This window comes from Labrus bergylta, chromosome 22, assembly GCF_963930695.1.
Source record: "Labrus bergylta chromosome 22, fLabBer1.1, whole genome shotgun sequence".
NCBI lineage: Eukaryota > Metazoa > Chordata > Actinopteri > Labriformes > Labridae > Labrus > Labrus bergylta.
In genome coordinates, this window is record NC_089216.1 from 12,093,237 (window position 1) to 12,111,280 (window position 18,044).

General features: G+C 39.7%; 1 protein-coding gene and 1 non-coding gene across 4 annotated transcripts; both read right to left on the reverse strand.

Annotated features, from left to right (window-relative positions):
- Positions 1-43: 43 nt before the first annotated feature.
- On the reverse strand, positions 44-16,947 carry LOC109980717 (oxysterol-binding protein 1). 3 transcript variants are annotated; one of them, XM_020629204.3, is made up of 17 exons: positions 16,603-16,947; positions 15,496-15,668; positions 14,802-15,010; positions 14,477-14,645; positions 13,254-13,365; positions 12,935-13,118; positions 12,639-12,756; positions 12,311-12,368; positions 10,988-11,152; positions 8,033-8,278; positions 7,187-7,307; positions 6,794-6,897; positions 4,878-4,973; positions 4,157-4,344; positions 1,981-2,216; positions 1,830-1,868; positions 44-1,710 (listed from the first exon to the last, which is right to left on the reverse strand). In XM_020629204.3, exons 2-17 carry the CDS (start codon positions 15,630-15,632, stop codon positions 1,568-1,570), a joined length of 2,325 nt encoding a protein of 774 aa, XP_020484860.2. In that variant the 5' UTR covers positions 15,633-15,668; positions 16,603-16,947; the 3' UTR covers positions 44-1,567. The 3 variants fall into 3 exon arrangements, with proteins under 3 accessions (XP_020484860.2, XP_020484861.2, XP_020484862.2); XM_020629205.3 differs by lacking the exon at positions 16,603-16,947 and adding an exon at positions 16,461-16,579; XM_020629206.3 differs by lacking the exon at positions 1,830-1,868.
- A 696-nt stretch (positions 16,948-17,643) lies between these two features.
- On the reverse strand, positions 17,644-17,735 carry trnar-ucu (transfer RNA arginine (anticodon UCU)). The gene is given in 2 exon segments: positions 17,644-17,679; positions 17,699-17,735. It is a non-coding gene; the product is annotated as a tRNA-Arg (tRNA).
- Positions 17,736-18,044: the final 309 nt, after the last annotated feature.

An 18,044-nucleotide genomic window follows, 5' to 3' on the forward strand; every position in this document is an offset into this window, starting at 1 on the left:
TATGTTGGATCAATGGAAATAAACAAGCACAGTAATGAAAGCGTTTTTTTTGTTTGACATCACAGCATTTGTTTATTACAGATTATTTTTCTTTGTTAATACAAAATACTGAACAATGTCATGTCTCCCATCTGGGTTAAGTTTGGAAACTCCCTTTTTTCTCAAAATGAAGAAAGTCCTCTTCCATTAGTGCGAGAGGAACCCCAAAAAAAAAAAAAAAAAAAAAATCCTACCTTACAGTCATCAATACTATAATATGAATTTCTATACATTTATAAAATCATAGTTATTTGCGATGCTTCTTTGTTTCTTTATTCTTCATTTTTAAGTACACTTACAAACAAAATTATGAATATCACAAACAAGCGCGCACACACACACACGGGCGCACACACACACACACACACACACACATTATATCCCATGTATTTGGTGTCAAAATGTACTTGCATAATGTATTAACACTTGTTTCTTTGCTCATATGAATGTGTTACCCTCAACACTATTAAACACGACACTGTTGAAAACCATTTTACTGCCATGATACTCCGTTATCCTCTGTGAAAAGACTAAACATTATTCCGATCCTGTGAAAAGGGATTGATTCGTTAACTGATAAATGTGCCATAATTAAGGAACAAGCTTTTTGGGGGCATTTTGCACCTTGTTTTTTTTTTTTACTATTTCCTCAAAGTTTCATTTTTTTGTACAACAAAAACAGCAATTAACGTCGGCGTCAAATCCACTCAGATGTGATCTTAATACAAGCATGAGCAGCTTGCTCATTTCTAAGGCGTAGAGAATAGGTGTGGGGGGGGTGGGGGGACTCTTAACTACAAAAAAATAACAGCATGGAGGTTTAACCATTATTTTCCACAATCGTTTGTTTCTTCTTTTTCTTTTTTAACACAGTATACTGCACAAAGGCAGAGTAGTAAAGTGATGGAAGAGCAGATATGCATCATACACACGAGCACAGTAGAACCTTCACTTCATTACATTAAGACACTAAATCAGAGAGAAAAACAAGAAATCCTCGCTAAGGTCTTGAAGGCCACCAGTCGACAGTTCAATGAAATTATTCTAAACATATTTATATAGAAATGTATATATTACCAAGATCTTACCCCGTTTTTAGAGTTATAACCAAAGCACACAAAGCTGTGGATGACAATAAGAACACTACATTATCTCACATGGTGTTATCAGCATAAAAACCTCTTCTGCTCTTACTCAGAGAATGAACAAGACTTTCACTGAGCGGCTACTGTAGATTTTGGAAGCACTTCCCATTTCACCTTGTTGCCTGACCCGGGTCAAAGCAGCAGAACTTCAACAATTCATCTCAGATATGTGACAGCATTAAGGAGACAAGAACCAGAACAGGATTAAGGAGGCCCCACCTCCGGTTGCAGACAGCAGAGACCGTCCTGGAGATCTCTTAGAACAGAGAGCCACTGGAGGGAGCATGTGTGGTGGGTGACGAGCCTGGCCGTTGGTGGAAGCCGTCCACCAGGCGGCTTTGATGGATCAGTCTCTTCAGGGAACCTTGCAGTCGATGCTAAGGTCAAAATATATCAGGACAGCCTTCCCAGCTGCCCCGGTCCTTGGCTTCCCAGTAGCCTCCCTTATAGATATGGACTGGCTCACCTGTGATGCGGTCCTCACAGCGCTCAAACCAAAGTGCCTGGTAGTTTTCATGAGGTGCGCCTAAAATAGAGGAAAAACTGTGTTAGAAGAAATAAAAGAAGACAATCTGGATAAAAGATTGGAGCATGAATCAAAATTAAAGGAGGAAGCTGTTGAAGAGCAAAAATAGGAGTACTTGCATTTTAAGGAGGGATCAGTAACAGAATCCTCCTCGACAGCTTTTGAAAGAGAAAAGAGGGATCACAGAGATTTTTTTTTTACCCCTAAATTACAAAATTTCCCCCCATACAAGCAAAAGAGGACAAACATTAGCACAGGGTTGAGCCTCACCTTCTTCTGATTGGCTGGAGGTGCGTTGGCTGGCGGCCTCCCTCTCTCTCTCCCTCCGGACGCTGCGCTGCTTCTCCTCTAGCCGCTGCTTCTCCGAGTTGGCCTCGTCCCAGCGGCCCTCCTCCATTAGGCGTTGATCGGGCCGGCGCCGGCTGTCGGTGGGCGCCATGCCCTCCTCTAGCTCGTTCAGGGTCAGCGCCAGGGCAGTGAAGTAGTACATGGTCTCCGCTCCGTCGCTGTGGGAGGCAAATACAACAAAAGATGTTAGCTTATCTACATTACACGTGTATGCATGTACACGGCCTGTAATCTGTGCAACCTTTCCTCTGAGAAGGTTAAATATATATTTTAATCAATATTCTATTGTATAAGAATGCAACCTGAAGAAGAAGAAAGCATTAGTGCCAGGTGCCGGTGAGGCAGATGTGGTGATGTGAGATTCAGAACCAGAGAAAGATGGATAGACTTTATGTAGCTGTCGAAGAATTCGTTGTTGAACTCCACCGAAAGAATGAAAAAAATGAGGAAAAGTGAAAGTAAAACTAACACACCATAAGTCTACATACTTTGACATGAAATTAGAACTGGCAGAGTAGTGAAAAAGTAAAGATTATCTCTCTGCATACTGACAAAGGACGAGTGTGGGACAGCTAAAATCATACCGTGATCACCGGTTTTTCAGAGTTGATAATAACAGGGGGTGGTTATTCCGAAATCTGTATAATTGTCAGTGACTTCTGAAAAGAACATTCTTCTTGAATTGCACATCCTAGTACTGATAACACATCATGGAAACACTTCCTCAAAGAGCTACAGTCATGACTGAGGTATGACTGGTAGGGCAGGTAGGTGGAGGTGAATAACTCCTAACAAGTGAAGCTTTTACACCCTCTATAGACAGCACATAAATTCAGCATTCATCAAGGCAAGTTTACTTGTATAGCACATTTCAACAACAAGGCAATTCAAAGTGCTTCACACAAGACATCAAAAGCATCATGGCAGAGGAAAAAAGAAACATTATAATAGAACATTTAAAAACCAATTTAAAAACCAAATTAAAATGAAATTAATTGAAATAAATAAAGTAAAAATATAAAAAAGAGTTCAAAGTTACAGTGCAGAGTTAAAGTTTAAAATCTCATTAAAATTGTTTAATTAAAAGGCAGCAGTTCTACTTGGACAGTTTCCCCACAGGGTTTCTCTGACAGAATTATAACATCCATGTTGCTGCTTTATTAGAATTGAAAAGAATTAAAAAATTTAAAATTAAATTAAGAAATTATATTATTGTGTGACTCTGGCTTATTTCTATGTCTGAATGAAATCTTGTCAAATTCTTTGGTGAGTGTAAACCTCAAAAAATTAGATGTTTGCTGTAAACAATCTTTGTCATAGTTACCCCCCTATACCCCCTATAGTGATTCTTTCTACTTAAAAGTATTTTACAACATGCTGCTGTCTTTGGAGCGTCACATAGATCATTGCGTATTCCAGTGTTTTTTTTTTTTACATTTTTTGAAGGTTACATTAAGCAGAAAAAAAGTCTTCTTTCTGTGTTAATCAGCCTCATTGCAAAAACAGTGTCCAATTCACAAACACTGCACCAACAGTTAAGAGAGGAGCAGAAACTGTCTGCTGAGACTGTGGTAACAGAGATCATGTCACAGGCAAACTTCTAGTGATCAGAAAAACAATTCCCCCTCTGTATGACCTTAAAGTATCAGCATAATTAGTCTATAAATATGACTTTGACATTGGGTTAGCCATTGGCAGTTTTTGAACCTGAATATAATGAGCCACATGCTTTGTGAATTACACCTTGAGCAAATGATGAGCCATTAGCTGCTGAAATCCATGAATCACGCTTATAGTTTAGGATGATTTTTGTGATATGTGTCAGCCCCCCAACCTGCCAAATCCATCACCCAGGTACAGCGTCATGTAGGGGGAACCGCTGCGTACGCAAATGTTGTGAAATATTTAAATATTTGACTCAAATAGTTTCTGAATAAGAACCTGTTCCTCTCAGGAGAGGCAGACAAAACAACAACATCAACTAAACAAAGAGTCAAACGAGGTAAATATGTGTTCTTGTGCCAAGAATATTTTTAGATATTACGCATGACTCAGGTTTAATTACACACACACCCAGCCATGCGTTTACAGTACTTACGGAAGAGGGTTCCTCCTCCACACCTCTCTGGCTTTGAGGGTTTGATAGACCGTCTTCTGTTTGCCCTCTGTGCCGTTCTCCCCTCCGCGGCTGCTCTGCATCACCCGAGAAAACTCCATCTTCTCATCCCATGTGCCCGACAGCACGTAGTGGGCTTTGCCATCCTTATCCATTACAACGCCGGTCACCTTAAGAAAGACGAGTGAAGAGGGTTAACAGAGAAATGAAGCAGCACGATCCAGGCAGCCTCAGGGACCGGTGATGTGGTGTAGGGCGGAAAAGGGCAAATTAATGAACCAGGGATTGGTTTAAACTAACACAATTTAATATCAGAGAAGAGGAGTTTTCCCTTTAAATCGATCACACATAATTAAAAAAAACAAAAAACTATAAAAACTACCACATGGTCAAATATATAAAAGACTCCATAATAAGGAGCTGACAAACTGAGGAAGCACCGTCGGGAAAACATCAAAAGATCATCCAGAAATGTAAACTAGAATAAGCCAATATACGGATTTAAAAAAAAAAGACCAAAAAGTAAAATAAATGAATAAATAAGGTTAAAAAAGAAATCGGTTCAAAGCCGGACTAAAATGGGCAGGTCTCAAATGTTGAAATGTGAAAATGTAAATACACAGAAACACTTAAGAGACTTCTCAGAGGCAACAACATGAAAAAGGAGAGAATGAGTTCATTGAGTTTGCTTTTTGTTTCTCACCTTCCTGGCCACGTCTCTGGAGAAGTAGCTGTAAGGAGCAAACTTCAAGTGGCAGCGGTCTCCGGTGGTGTGGTTCACCACGTCGATCTCCCCTGACTGACCGAGAGAGAGAAAGAAAGGGTTAAAAAAGAAAAACACTTTTTAGATTCACACAAATAAGAGCAACAATTTAAGTTAACGATCAACTGTACACTTTGATTGATTTGATCTGATTTGATTGATGATTGTGTGCATGAATAAAATACTAAGTGGTCAACCCTCATGGGTTTTTAAGACTCCAGAAATTCAGCTGCAGCGGCTCAACATTTCATAACATAACAAAGTTGCATGTTCCCTTCACAGTTCAGTCTTAAAGGGTTAATATATGTAGAATTGTTTCACCTAAACATTTAAATTGTTAAAAAATGACTTGACCTATGTTTTTATCTTTTTGGTGGTTGAGTGCGTAAATCTCTTCTAATATTTCCAACAGTTATCAAAGCCAGAGAAATCCCTCATTTTATAGTTGTAACAGGACGCATGTTTGTTGTTGCTGTGGAAACAGCAGATGTTACGTCAAAGACCACTGCACAGGGAAGCGGGAGCTTCTACTGAAAGCTGCTGTTTATTTGTGCTGCTGTGATAAAAGACGTCATGATACTAGGATACATCGTCCTCAGGTCTGAGTCAATCGTTCGTCTTGACTACTAAGAGTTCATCAGGGGTTAGGGGTGGAGTAGCAGAGAGAATCCCTCCCATGATTCCCCACCAGCCTCAACATCATCTTTTGTTTCGATTGAGAGCCCTCTAGTGGCGGTATTCACACACTGTGCCTTTATATAGTATATTTTGTCTTTTGTCCAAATGCTGCTCCAGAAAAAAAAGCTGTCCTCTGCTAAAGCAAAAGTTTTTCATAATCTAACCAGAAGAAATCAAAGGTAATGGAAGACATTTTTCTAAAAGACAGGTACATCCTTTATGTTGTCATGGATGGGACAGTAAAACAGAAAAATAATCTCATCCTCAATATCACCTAACTCGACTCGGCCTCGACAACTATCCTTTATGGGACATTAAGCTCATAGTTTTGGTTTACACTATATATCAACTTTGATATGTAAGTCATTGAAGTATTTTTAATCCTATTACTCCCCTACACAACAGTATATGTAAAGAAACTCTGGAGTGTATTCTTTAGTGCAGCTTTTAGGTGGGTGGTGTGAGTTAATAATGTTTAAAGATGTACGGTGACGTTTCAGAATGTCGCAAATTCTATTGCAAAATTTCAAGTTCCACACACAGTAGTGAGTAAATATTGAAGGCGCTGCATCTGAGCAGTGTGTCGGTGACATTCAGGATGGTTTGAATAGCTGCATTGTCTCTCTGTCCCCATGTCATCTGATATCATGTTTTCTGTTACTAACACCACACCGCCTGTCATGTTTTCACAACGTTTCACTCTGAACATTCTTTTCAAAAAGGTATCCTCGTTACAAATGTGTCCCTGAGGCACTACATTTGCCACTGTGAGTAATATTTGTGGTTGTTGCCTGACGCAAACGCTGGATTTACAAGCTTAGTTGATAATAAATAAATTAATAAACGGCAATAGGAGTGCTTATAATCTGTGATGAAAAGTTTTAATCGAACCACTTATATTCGCTTTAAATACACTCAGGCAGACTGGCTGTCACATGGTTTGCAGCAGACCGTGTAACTACTGCTTTAGGGTTTAAATCTGGCAGAGACGTTTATTGTTTGTCTATGTTCTGTCTCCACCCTGTTTCTGAGTCTTTGAGTTAGACATAGGATTAAAAAAATTATAATAATTAAAGGCTTTTGTATTCAGAGCACATATAAGTTTCTAAAGGTCTGGGGTGTTAATAAAAAAAATTGGGGTTTTGAAGGTGTCACTGTGTTCAAACTGTCAGTCCCACCTGGTCGATCCACAGTTTTCCGACGATGATGTTGTGCACCGTGGTGGTGACTTTCTTCCATGTGTAGTGATTGTTGCCTTTCTCGAAGATTGCGTGAATTGTGCCTGCCAACAAAGATGATATGCAAACAAGGGATGATCATCATAACCAACTAAGCAAACAAAGCCTCGCTTGGTTTCCCATGTAGTTAACTTTTTGTTAAGTCAAAGGCGTGACTGCTGCATTCTTCCAGCTGTACTCACTTGTATTTAATAAAGAACACTGTAATCATTGGTTTGTGCACCTTGTGTTCATCCACAGGAAATAAGTCTAAAGTTAGAAACACACCCTCATGTACATAATCAGCGGATCGCCAGGCATGCTTTCTATGTCCTAAACCACATGGACTCTTACCTAAGGGCATGATGGAGAGGTATTTTCCCCTGAACTTGCTGGCAACAGTGATTTCCTGCCTCAGAGTCCAGCCCCGATCAGAGATCACATGATGCGCTGCTGCAGGAGGGTGATGACTCACCTGTGAGGGAAGGTAAAGACGACATGTTGCATGTCATTTCACGTCAAACAGGTACATAACTGGTGGTCATTGAGCCTCTTTCTGTAGCCCTCTCGCACTCATGACCCACTTTCAGTGTGAAGTGGACAATGACAGAGCAGCCTAGTATTAAAATTAAACCCTGTTATTATGTAGCAGGTAATTAAAACTACTATAAATCCAATTATATTACTCATCTACAATAACATTTAATGGTAATTACTACTTGCTAAATCCAATTTAAAGCGCTTTGTGACTCATCTGACCCAGTCCTTTAAAGCTCTTGCTCTAAATACAGCCATGTCCGAAGCTGCCTGCTGAGCAGATTTGCTGGCTTAAAGAAGATATTAGTCAGGTTTTTATTCGACTTCATGTATTTTTCCCGCCTAATGAATAAAAGCATTACTGTGTTTCTTGTTTTGCAACATTAAAACTCCTTTTTTGACACACCTAAAAAAAAAAAAAGCCCAACATTGTCTTTTCACCTTAACTGTGTGTTCAAGTACCACGTCTCTTTTTACCCTGAGGTGTAATACACTGACCTTCTCTTGAGGAAACTAGTTCATACTCATGGATGTGACTTTCTTGACACATTGAGGTCCAGAACAATTATTAGAACACAAAGGAGACAATGACTGCTGAGTCAATGGAGTTTCACTTCCTTAACAGAATCCTTCAGTCTCTATGACTTGCTTCCCCACCCTCACCTGCTCGCAGAGGGAGCGGTAGCCACTCTCTCTCCGGCGGTCCAGCTCGTACGTCTCTCCCAGCAGAGGGTTGAAGGGCTTGCCGGTGCGGTGGACGGTGGTGGAGTAGGAGGACACGGAGAAGGCGGCCACGTAGCACATTTGCTCGAGGGAACTCTGGCACTTGGCGGCCTTGTCGAGCAGCTCGTGGTACTCGAGGTCCTCCGACAGCCGCTGCAGCATGGATATGGGCTCGTTGAAGTTCACCTGCCAGGAGCAGAATCACTCAAATGTCATTTGATGTCAGACATTTCTTATTGCGATGCCATTACATTTTCCCCATTGTGGGATAAATAAAGGATTATCTAATCTTATTAAAGTTATTTTATCCGTAAAAGGGATCGTGTGCGATATTAATCATAAATGTTGCCACTTGGTTTAGTTATCGTACATATTATCTAATTTTCATCTGCCCTCCTTTAGCACGTCATGGAAAAAAAAGGAACACTTATAAAACAGCACCCAATAATCAAAACAACATACCACAACGAAGCACAGTGCATCACAAACACACACACTCTCACACCAGCAACCACATTCAAGAGAGGAGGATCTTTCAACTGCTTTGAGCTGCAGATAGAATTATCAAAAACATTTCAAACTATGTCAACCTTTCTCAAAAGTGTTAATATTACAGGAGCAAAGGCAGAAGCAGCAGACAATCTACATGTGTTTAAGGGGTTACGTACCAGCACAGGTACAAAACTAGTCAATACTAATGAATTCATTTGTTTAAAGTGAGATGCAGTTTTTTGGTTTTCAAGCCTTGTTGCAGCCACCATTTTAAAAGTGATGTTTACCAGCCTATTCAAGGAACTCTGCATCTGCCATCGTTTCATTTAGACTCTTTTTTTTCTTTATTAGGATCCCCATTAGCACCAGCATACGCATTGGCTGTTCTTCCTGAAGTCCAGCACACATACAGTCATGCTCACTTCTACACAGCACAGACGGCAAGACCAGCTCCTCCAAAAGAATGAAAATGAATACAGAAGAAAGTCTTAAAAATTCAGACTTGATTTTTCCTTCAGACATACAAATAATATAATATACATATTCATAAATTCTGATTAGGGCCTGACTGATAAATCAGCCAGCCGATAATATCGTCCGACACTAGCTTATCCAGTGACTATTGGTATCAGCTCATTTTTCCGTAGATATGCGCCAATGGTACTGGATTTAATCAGCAGTTAAACAGCATTTCATTTGAGCATCGTTGTATCACACTAACAGTTCACAGGCTGTTATCAGCAGAATGTTCTATATGGATTACAACAAACATTATCACTCTCCAGAGTGTCACACGCTGATGCACATACATCAGCGCAGTAGCTTTCCAGTTGAGTGACCATCTTGTCGTATATCTATATCTGTCTATCTCTACAGATACAAAACAGATCTAAGAAAGATATTTGCAGATATTTTGGTATCTGATTTTTTTTTTCCTCCCCGATATCGGCCCCAAAAATCCCACATCAGTTGGGCCATACTTTTGATAACAAATGATTGTCTGAATGACCTTTATAACTACATCTCTAACCGTGCCGTGTTCACAGACATTAATCCAAGAAAAAGGGAGACTACACACATTTCACCCTTTGCCAAACAGGACTATTTTGCTTTCATCCAAATGTACACCTTGTTTTATACTCAATGTTCTGTCACAGTTTAATGTTTGATTATAGTTGATTAAATTGACATTTAACTATTTTTAAACACATCACACAGATTTTTTTTTTTTCTAAGAGTATTAGATGCCAAGCAGGACATCGGTGTGTGAAAATTAACCTGTCAGCGCCTCCTAGTGGACAAACCATGCCAGGACACAGCATTTCTGTACTACCTCAAACAGTTCAGCCTTTTCTGCACTGATAAGACAGGTTACTCTCTGATATATAATATCAGATATAATGTGTACTTTGATTATTGTAGTGGGAGTAAAATCATTATGCGTATGTACTGTATAACTCAGCAGAGGGACAGCAGTTCTTGTAGTCATAATTTACACTTTATGGAGGATTTTTAAGATTTTAAAGAAAGTGTTTATCCAGCACTTTACAACTTGTTTTTCTAATGTTCTACATTTTTTTTGTTTAACAGTTCTTATTGGGTTTTCAATTAGCAACATCAATGTACATTTGTTTGCAACATACACTGCAAATATTCATTTGCACATATTTAGCACAATGGAATTAATGTTCTACATTTTTGATATATATGTATATTTTATCTGGGATTTGGTCTTTGCATGTTCAGGTCCCAGGTTGAGCTGAATCTGTGTATGCTGCTTTGGCTTTGTTTGCTGAGTGATGTGCAGCTTTTGGTTTCGACAGACTGAAGCCAACCAAAACAGGACAGCAGGAATGTGAGATAAATATGAACTGTTGTTATAGACTATCTTAGTATTTCTGCTGTGTAAATGCAGTCGACAGGTCTGGTAGAAGTGCCACCGTATATCTACAGAGCTCGACCTGCGTGCTAGAGCAGATTTAGTGTGTTGATTGAGATATCCTTTCTAAATAAAAAGAAACCTGCATAAAGGTCAGAGGCGTGTATCTAGGGTTTGTCTCTGAGGTTTACCGAGTAAACAAACTGTCTTTGTACTCATCGTGGATGACAACAGAGATATTTTTACCTCCGGTGACTCTTGAGGAATGCTGTCAAACTCGTACTGAGGACATGAAAATGATTGGTGTTTTGATTGAACCCGGGCCATCTGATGACATTCGTGTCAGAAGAATGTGACCTTAAATCCCTGCGGTTATCTTATTAAATAGCAAATACATCTTTTGTTTGCAGCCACACAAAGACATGAAAAGAGCAGCCAAGCGCTGGCAGAAGAGGCTGTGAAAAGCCCTTTATATGCTGGCAACGACCGCATGAGTGTTAAGTAACCACCGCACAGATACTCACAGGCATGGGAATCTTGGACAGCTCTTTGCCGATGCAGTTCTTCATGATGCTCCAAAGGTTGAGAGAGTAGTTGGGTTTGTCGGAGATGCGCGTCCGCCTCTTCTTTAAGGGTACTAAGTCCTGAGACGGGGATTCCTGGTTCATCGCTAGGGGTTCCTCGTTGAGCTAAAAGCAAAGGCAGGAGAGTCTATAAATACGGGGCTACACCGCTCTTAGAAAGAATGACCCATAACGACTATAGCACTTCTAGTTTTAAGAATCCAATTCATAACAAATGTATTCTCAAGACACTTTAGGTACAGACCCTTCTGTTTGTTATACTATTTACAGAGGCTCAAGTTAGATAGTGTGCAGGAGTTTGCTTGCATATTATAAAGTTATATTATATTTCAAGTCTTAAGTCCTACAAGCAAGCTGCAGATTTACAAGAAAACTTTCGAAAAAAAGAATGTAAAGCAAACAATGGTTGGCAACATTTTGACAGGGCTTCTCGCGCAGTTTAGTTTACTGCAACGGTCTGATCAAGGGGCTTCTTTCAAAACAAAAATAAGACATTAATCCAGTTCTTAAATCAGCACACTGGCTACCTGTTATTCAAAGGCTTGATTTTTTTTTATGTTTCAGCTTGTGTTTAAATGTGCACTTTGAAGACTTGGTGGTGAAATTTGAAGAAGTGAAACAATTCTATGCTCTATTTTCTGAACTGAATACACAAACCTTATTCGAATGAAAAATGGGTCCCTGGAACACTGTTTGGAGCTAAAAAGCTACAAGGAGAGTTACAGTTTCAACTTTTTATCTTCACACAAGAGTTCCAGGGACCAAATTTTCCTCTGTCGACAGTTTGTGTATAGAGTTACGAACATAAACCACATAATCTGTACACTTCTCCAACCCGTGCTTGTGACATTTGAACCATCCAGGACTCTGTGGACATTTGGGGCTTGCCTATTGGCTGCCCCAAATGTTAGAAAAGAAACACAGTGAAATCAGCATGGACCTGTGCGGAAAGATTTTAAAGCTTTTTTAAAACTCCCTTGAAGCTGGTGCAACGGCTATTAAAGGCACAGTCCACCTCAATATTTTCCATTTTCAAGACTTTTTTTTTTTTAACACTACATGCTCTACCCTCTAACCGCTACAAACTCATTTTGAAACACTTTCACTGAATTTCACTATGCACTTTTGTCATTTCTATTCATTTAAAAACCTTTAACTTCAGCTTTTATGAATTGAATATCTTTGATTTTCATTCTATTTCATTCATGTGTAAAGCATGCTGAAATGCTTCGGTGTATGAAAAGTGTCTCATTAGACACTTACCGACTGATCATCAGGACACATTTCACTGTTGAAGCCGCTGATGTTACTGCTTGATCTTCTGCAAGAGATTCAAATAAAGGGATTCTGTCAGGGTCGAGGGGATTTTTTAGGTGAAATAAAAAGCCAAAATCCAGACACAAGTAAATGGAATATAGAGCGATAAATCTGTCAACAATTAAATCGGTCTAGAGCACAGATAAAGAGAACAAAAATCATACAAGGAACACTAATGATGACACAGCACTCAAGCCTAAAAACATTTTTCCTTCTAAGAGTGGCATATGAATTGGTAAATATGTGCTTGTGGGCTGAATTTGAGAGCACTGACTTGTGGAACTGTGGGTCTGCAGGTACGGTGATGAACTCAGGCGCCTCCTCCATGGCATCAAAGAACTCATTGTCGTCATCTTCATCGCTGGCTTCACCTTTTCCTGGACCCGCAGCACCTTAACAATGAAACAATGATTGTGAAACCTGAATTACAAGTAATAAATTACGCTCTCTCGCTGGCAAGTGTGATTCTCTCATCAATCTGTCTGGAAACGAAACCAGTCAGAGTTATTATAACTATTTCCCTCTAAGTGCCTCTTAGGTAATGTTTTACGTTTTGAGGTCACGTCCTACTTTTATTGTCTGCAGTAGAGTTCGCCTGTGAAGCCCCTCTGAACGCTCGCTCCAGGTTGTTGTGCTGCTTGGCCAGCTGCTCTAAAGTCTCCTCCAGCCGAACCCGCTGATCCCTTTCTGCCTGAAGGGCTTTCTGCCACCGCTTGCTGTGAGCCTGAGCCAGTGCGAGGAAGTCACGACACGCCTGAGGGGGCAACACATCATATGGGGTGAAGCAGAACACCCCCCAACCGCCGAGAGCCAAGTCATATCAACTTTGTATGACCTGCTAAGACCAACTTTTGCTGCTACAAGACACATGAGAGGAGGTCAAACTTACATTAATCATGGCGTTAGAGGTAATACGGAACAGTGTGGCCCTCTCCGTCACCTGACGAATCTTGTCCCCAGCCTCTCCCGTCAGACGCAAACTGTCCAATTCTGATAAAGACCTGAAAGAGATATTGAAATGAACAAGGTGGGTTAACAGTTAACAAAAACAAAACTGATCAATCAATGAGGCCTAGTTTTAGGCAAGACTCAGAAATATGGTTTCTCTATCTCTTTATTTTATTTATCAGTGTTCTTATATGCTTTTGATGTTTCTTATGTCTCTAGCAGTGCTCTCAAGTATTCACATTTGGCGCGATTGTCTCATACTGTGCCCGAGCATGATTCCTCCCCCTCCCCTCTCCCCCGCTGGTCTGCGTTCACATCAGTAATATCCATGCGTATGTACACAGTCTGATACAGCAGGTGGCAGTATGCACACAGCTGGTTTGCAAATCGGCAAAGAAGCAAAAAAGAAGCAGCAGCAACCATGGCAACCACTCGCAGACTGAGTCCAAACTGCAAACTCTGGATATTTTGGTTATTTTTTTCTATGACGCAAACTTCAACCCTCTTCCTACGTCCGCAGGCCCCTGCTGCACGGGTACAGCGGATATTGAAGCGAAAGGAGCCGTTTAGAATGATGTCATATTGCGGTCCGAGTACACATGAATCATGCCAAAGTCCACCTCTTCCAGTGTTCTTTAGAAGCTTTTTATTTATTTTTCAGGGTTTTTTTCTTCTCTTTTTAAGTCCCAGTGCAGCACTTTTATAAAGTTTCACATTTTATTAATGTGCTATATATAAAAAGTGGATTGGACTGTATTAAGTATCAAGTAAGTTTTACACAAGCAATGTTTTCATGAGTAATTAACAGATAAATAATGTTAGAGTAGTTGAGATCACAGTTTTAATCCTACTGAAGAGAAGATTAAAAACTATTCTCTAACAGTGTTACAAAGCTAGTTTAACATTTAAATTACATTCATCTACATGCTTCTTTAACAAATGGTGCCTCTCCTACCTCAGCGAAAGACAAAAAGCCTTAAAATGACAATCTATAAAAAGGTTTTTTTTTTAATTAAGGTATGATTATTCTCTCAAATGGATTTATGAGCATCTTTGAGTCTTGGGTTCTAGATTTCTAAGTAATAATACCAGACATGAGAACATTTTAAGCTTCAGGGCTAGAGAGTGCAGCAAACAGAGAGCAATAGACTGGTAAAGCCTGACCTCTGGAGGGCAGAGCCGTGCTTTGAGATCAGGTCATTGCACGTGCTGAGATCCTCCACTTTGCTTCCAAGTGTTCTCAGAGCAGACTGGACCTCTGAGTTCTGTGATGCGCTGCCTTGTCCCGGTGCTGCTGGCGCGGACGATGGAGGAAAGTCGTCCCCTGAGTCGTCTGGTAATAAACAAAGCAACAAAAAAAAAAAAAAAAAAGCTTTAAATGATTACTGAGAAAAAAATAACGTAAGACAGAGGAAAAAATTCCAGAGCAAAACTGTTTCTACTTTTTTTCTCTTCTACTGTTGGTCTGTTTTTTTTTGTTTTTTTTCACCTGACTCGGCCTGCATGCGAGCCGCCTTGGCTTTGGCCAGTTCCAGGGCAGTGATCCAGCGCTGACGTTCCACCTCACAGCTGGCCTTCAGGTGGTACGTTTGTGCCCCACCGTTGGAGATAACAAAGTTGCAGGCGTCATCCACGGTGATAGTCGCTGTGGCCAGGTTGATCGTGCCTCGACACGTGTGGCCCATCTCTGCCTGAGTCCTGATAATGAAGAGGTGAAAATGCAATTTAACTGCATTAAAATGCCTTGCTGGAATGAATCAGTACACTACAAATGAACAGTGCTAATGAGATGCATTGTTATGTACAGAGTAAACGGCTAACAACATACAGAAACAACTGTAATGGTGATAAATCAAGCAAATCCGTGGACATCTACAGCTTAATTTAGAGCTCTTGTCCTATGATTTGATGACCCAGGCCAGGATACACATCAGTGTTACATGTGAACAGGCCCATCAAGATTCTTTCTGTCCTGCTAAGGGGCTTGATTTGTGTTCCATGTGATTATAATATGAGGAAACATTGCAACTATAATGGGAAAGATCTAATAATAAATTCACTCAGTTATCAGCTCTGGGTGTAATTCAATAGTTGTTACCATCTACATAAAGCGGAGATTATTTTCTGCCAATGATCAAGAGTATACACGTAGTTAAATGTATCAGTTTTACAGGAAAGTGTACCTGTAGTATGACAACAGCCCATTGCTCAGGACAAACCACCTCCGCTGATAACCCTTGATGTAGTTTGTCCACTTGAACACCCATCCTTTGTATGTGTCACCAGCAGGAGTGGGTGTTGGGGTTTTGGGCTCCGACATCACAGCCTCCAAAAACAGGAGACCGATTTGGGGAACCTTAAAAAGGGAAATAGAAGTTCGAAACGTTACGCAACTAAGCTGTAATTTGCAGAGAGGATCAAAATCAGGGATCCCACACAGTCAGCAACTTTCTGACTATCGAATCTTTTCACAAGTTAAAGCACAGAAATAACTCACAATCAATACTTTAAAGCCTCGTATGTATGCATTTCTGATGTACTTTAAGTCTCATACAAAAAAAAACAACAACACTAACATAAGACTTTAGACTGCTGGTTGGACAAATCCCCAATACATTTCATGATTAATCCAGAAAACATTCTACAGAATAATTTATGAAAACTGAAAAATACATATTTTCAACAACATAACTAGGGTTTCTAAAATGTTTTGAACATTTGATTTTTTTTTTATTCCTGAACTCTAATGTTATTTATGGCTGCTGTTCATATTGATCGCTCAGTGTGGTGTGACAGGTCAAAGTTCAACAGTGGAATTAATAATTACTCATTTTACAAACAAAACTACTCTTCAAGTTGGCGTGAAATATGTCCAAATTATATTACAACATAATAGTTGTTTTCCTAATTCTGCATATAATGAAAGTGACAGATTGACACAGGTTAAATTAGAAAAAGATGGTGACCTTTATGAGAAAAATGTAACACTTAGCCTTATTATTAATAAAATAAAATAAATCAGATTAACAACTAAAAAAAATAAATCACACAGAGTAGTGACGTGCTAACAGAAGCTAATGGTTAGCTCCAGTGTGAGTTGATAATGACAGGTCGCTGCTACAACAGGAAAGTAAAAAGAAACACTGACATGTTCACTCAGAGTTTACCAGCTGACATCAGAATATAAACAACAAGTTGTGGGGAAAACACACACACACACACACACCGCCGATCACTCCGTTAGCCCGGCAAGCTAAGCCTTGCTACACGCACGAAGGCTAAATGTTTACCTTGACGTGTCCGAAATGTTAAGATCAAGCGACCAGACAACCGGGGGAGTCACTGCTAACTTTGACACCCATACGCCGCTGTGCCTAGTTAGCTAAAGAGGCTAACTGAGCTATGTGACCAACACGGAAGAGATAATAAAAGAAAAACAATCGAAGCAGCGACGTTGACGATAAAAGCAGAGCGACTGTACATTCAAGTGACACCAAAGAGTTTCTTTAGCGACCCTCAGTGCATTTAAGTGTCAATCATAAAGCTGCGTACGCTGACAAGAAACTACAGCTAGCTAGCTACACCTAACTAGCCTAACGTTAGCTTGTTGGTTACACCCGGTGCCACACTAATTTGGTGTCGTGTAGAAACAACCAGCCAGGTTCCTTTACTGTCTGCATCAAGTCGGGCGCTCGGCCACACACACACACACACACAAAAAAAAGAGATTTTGCCTTGAAAAATAATGGTACATTGTGTCAGAAAATTGTCACACAGTAAACATTATTTCGGACGTCGAAATCCAATTTTCTTTATTTACTTTTTATTTATTCTGAAAATAACTAAATGCATCCACTTGTTGTTCACTTAATTACAGACTGTCAGTAAATATCCTGTGATTGCTGTTACTTCATTTCATTCTGTAATTTGTGTCCATATAATATGTTTTATTTGGAAGGATATAATGCAAAAACCCATTGGTCGTACTTTACTAACTTGACAAAATTAGTTTATTTTTTTTACTATTTTACTTTCCAGCTATGTGTTAGACACATTATGCCATACAGTTTCATTAATTGACTACAAGATTAAATTAAAATACTTTAAAGTACGTTCACTGGAGATAGAAGCTTGCATTAACGATGGCTCTCGATAACATGGCGAGCATTTAAAAAATGAAGTCAAAGTTTAACCGCGTAATCTGTTAGGCTAATGTTTTGTTTGTTTAACATGAGCCTGTGTAAATCCAGTCTGTTCAAGAAACAACTAGAGGACGATGACTTTAACGATTTGTAATTGCAAAATATATCTAACAAGTCAGACAAAAAACTCGACTCCGGTGGGACTCGAACCCACAACCTTTGAATCACTTCGCAATTCAATGCCTAGAAGTCCAATGCGCTATCCATTGCGCCACGGAGCCACCTGTTGAATGTCTGGCATTCGTTACTATTTGAATTCGTCAATAGGTTAATATGTCAATATGTTTCTTAATATGTTTTTTATAGTATCGATCCTGTTACATGGTCATTCAACCCACTAACCAAAAACTAGATCGATATCGGTCACAGATACTAAATAAACTTGCATATATATATATATGTATATATATTTAACACTAGGTGGCGCCAAATAGTTAAGCAACATGTACAGGCTGTACACCGTTGAGACTGGAGTTCGATTCCCTGTTACTACCGAAAAAAATGCAAATAAATATATTATCGTATTGTAT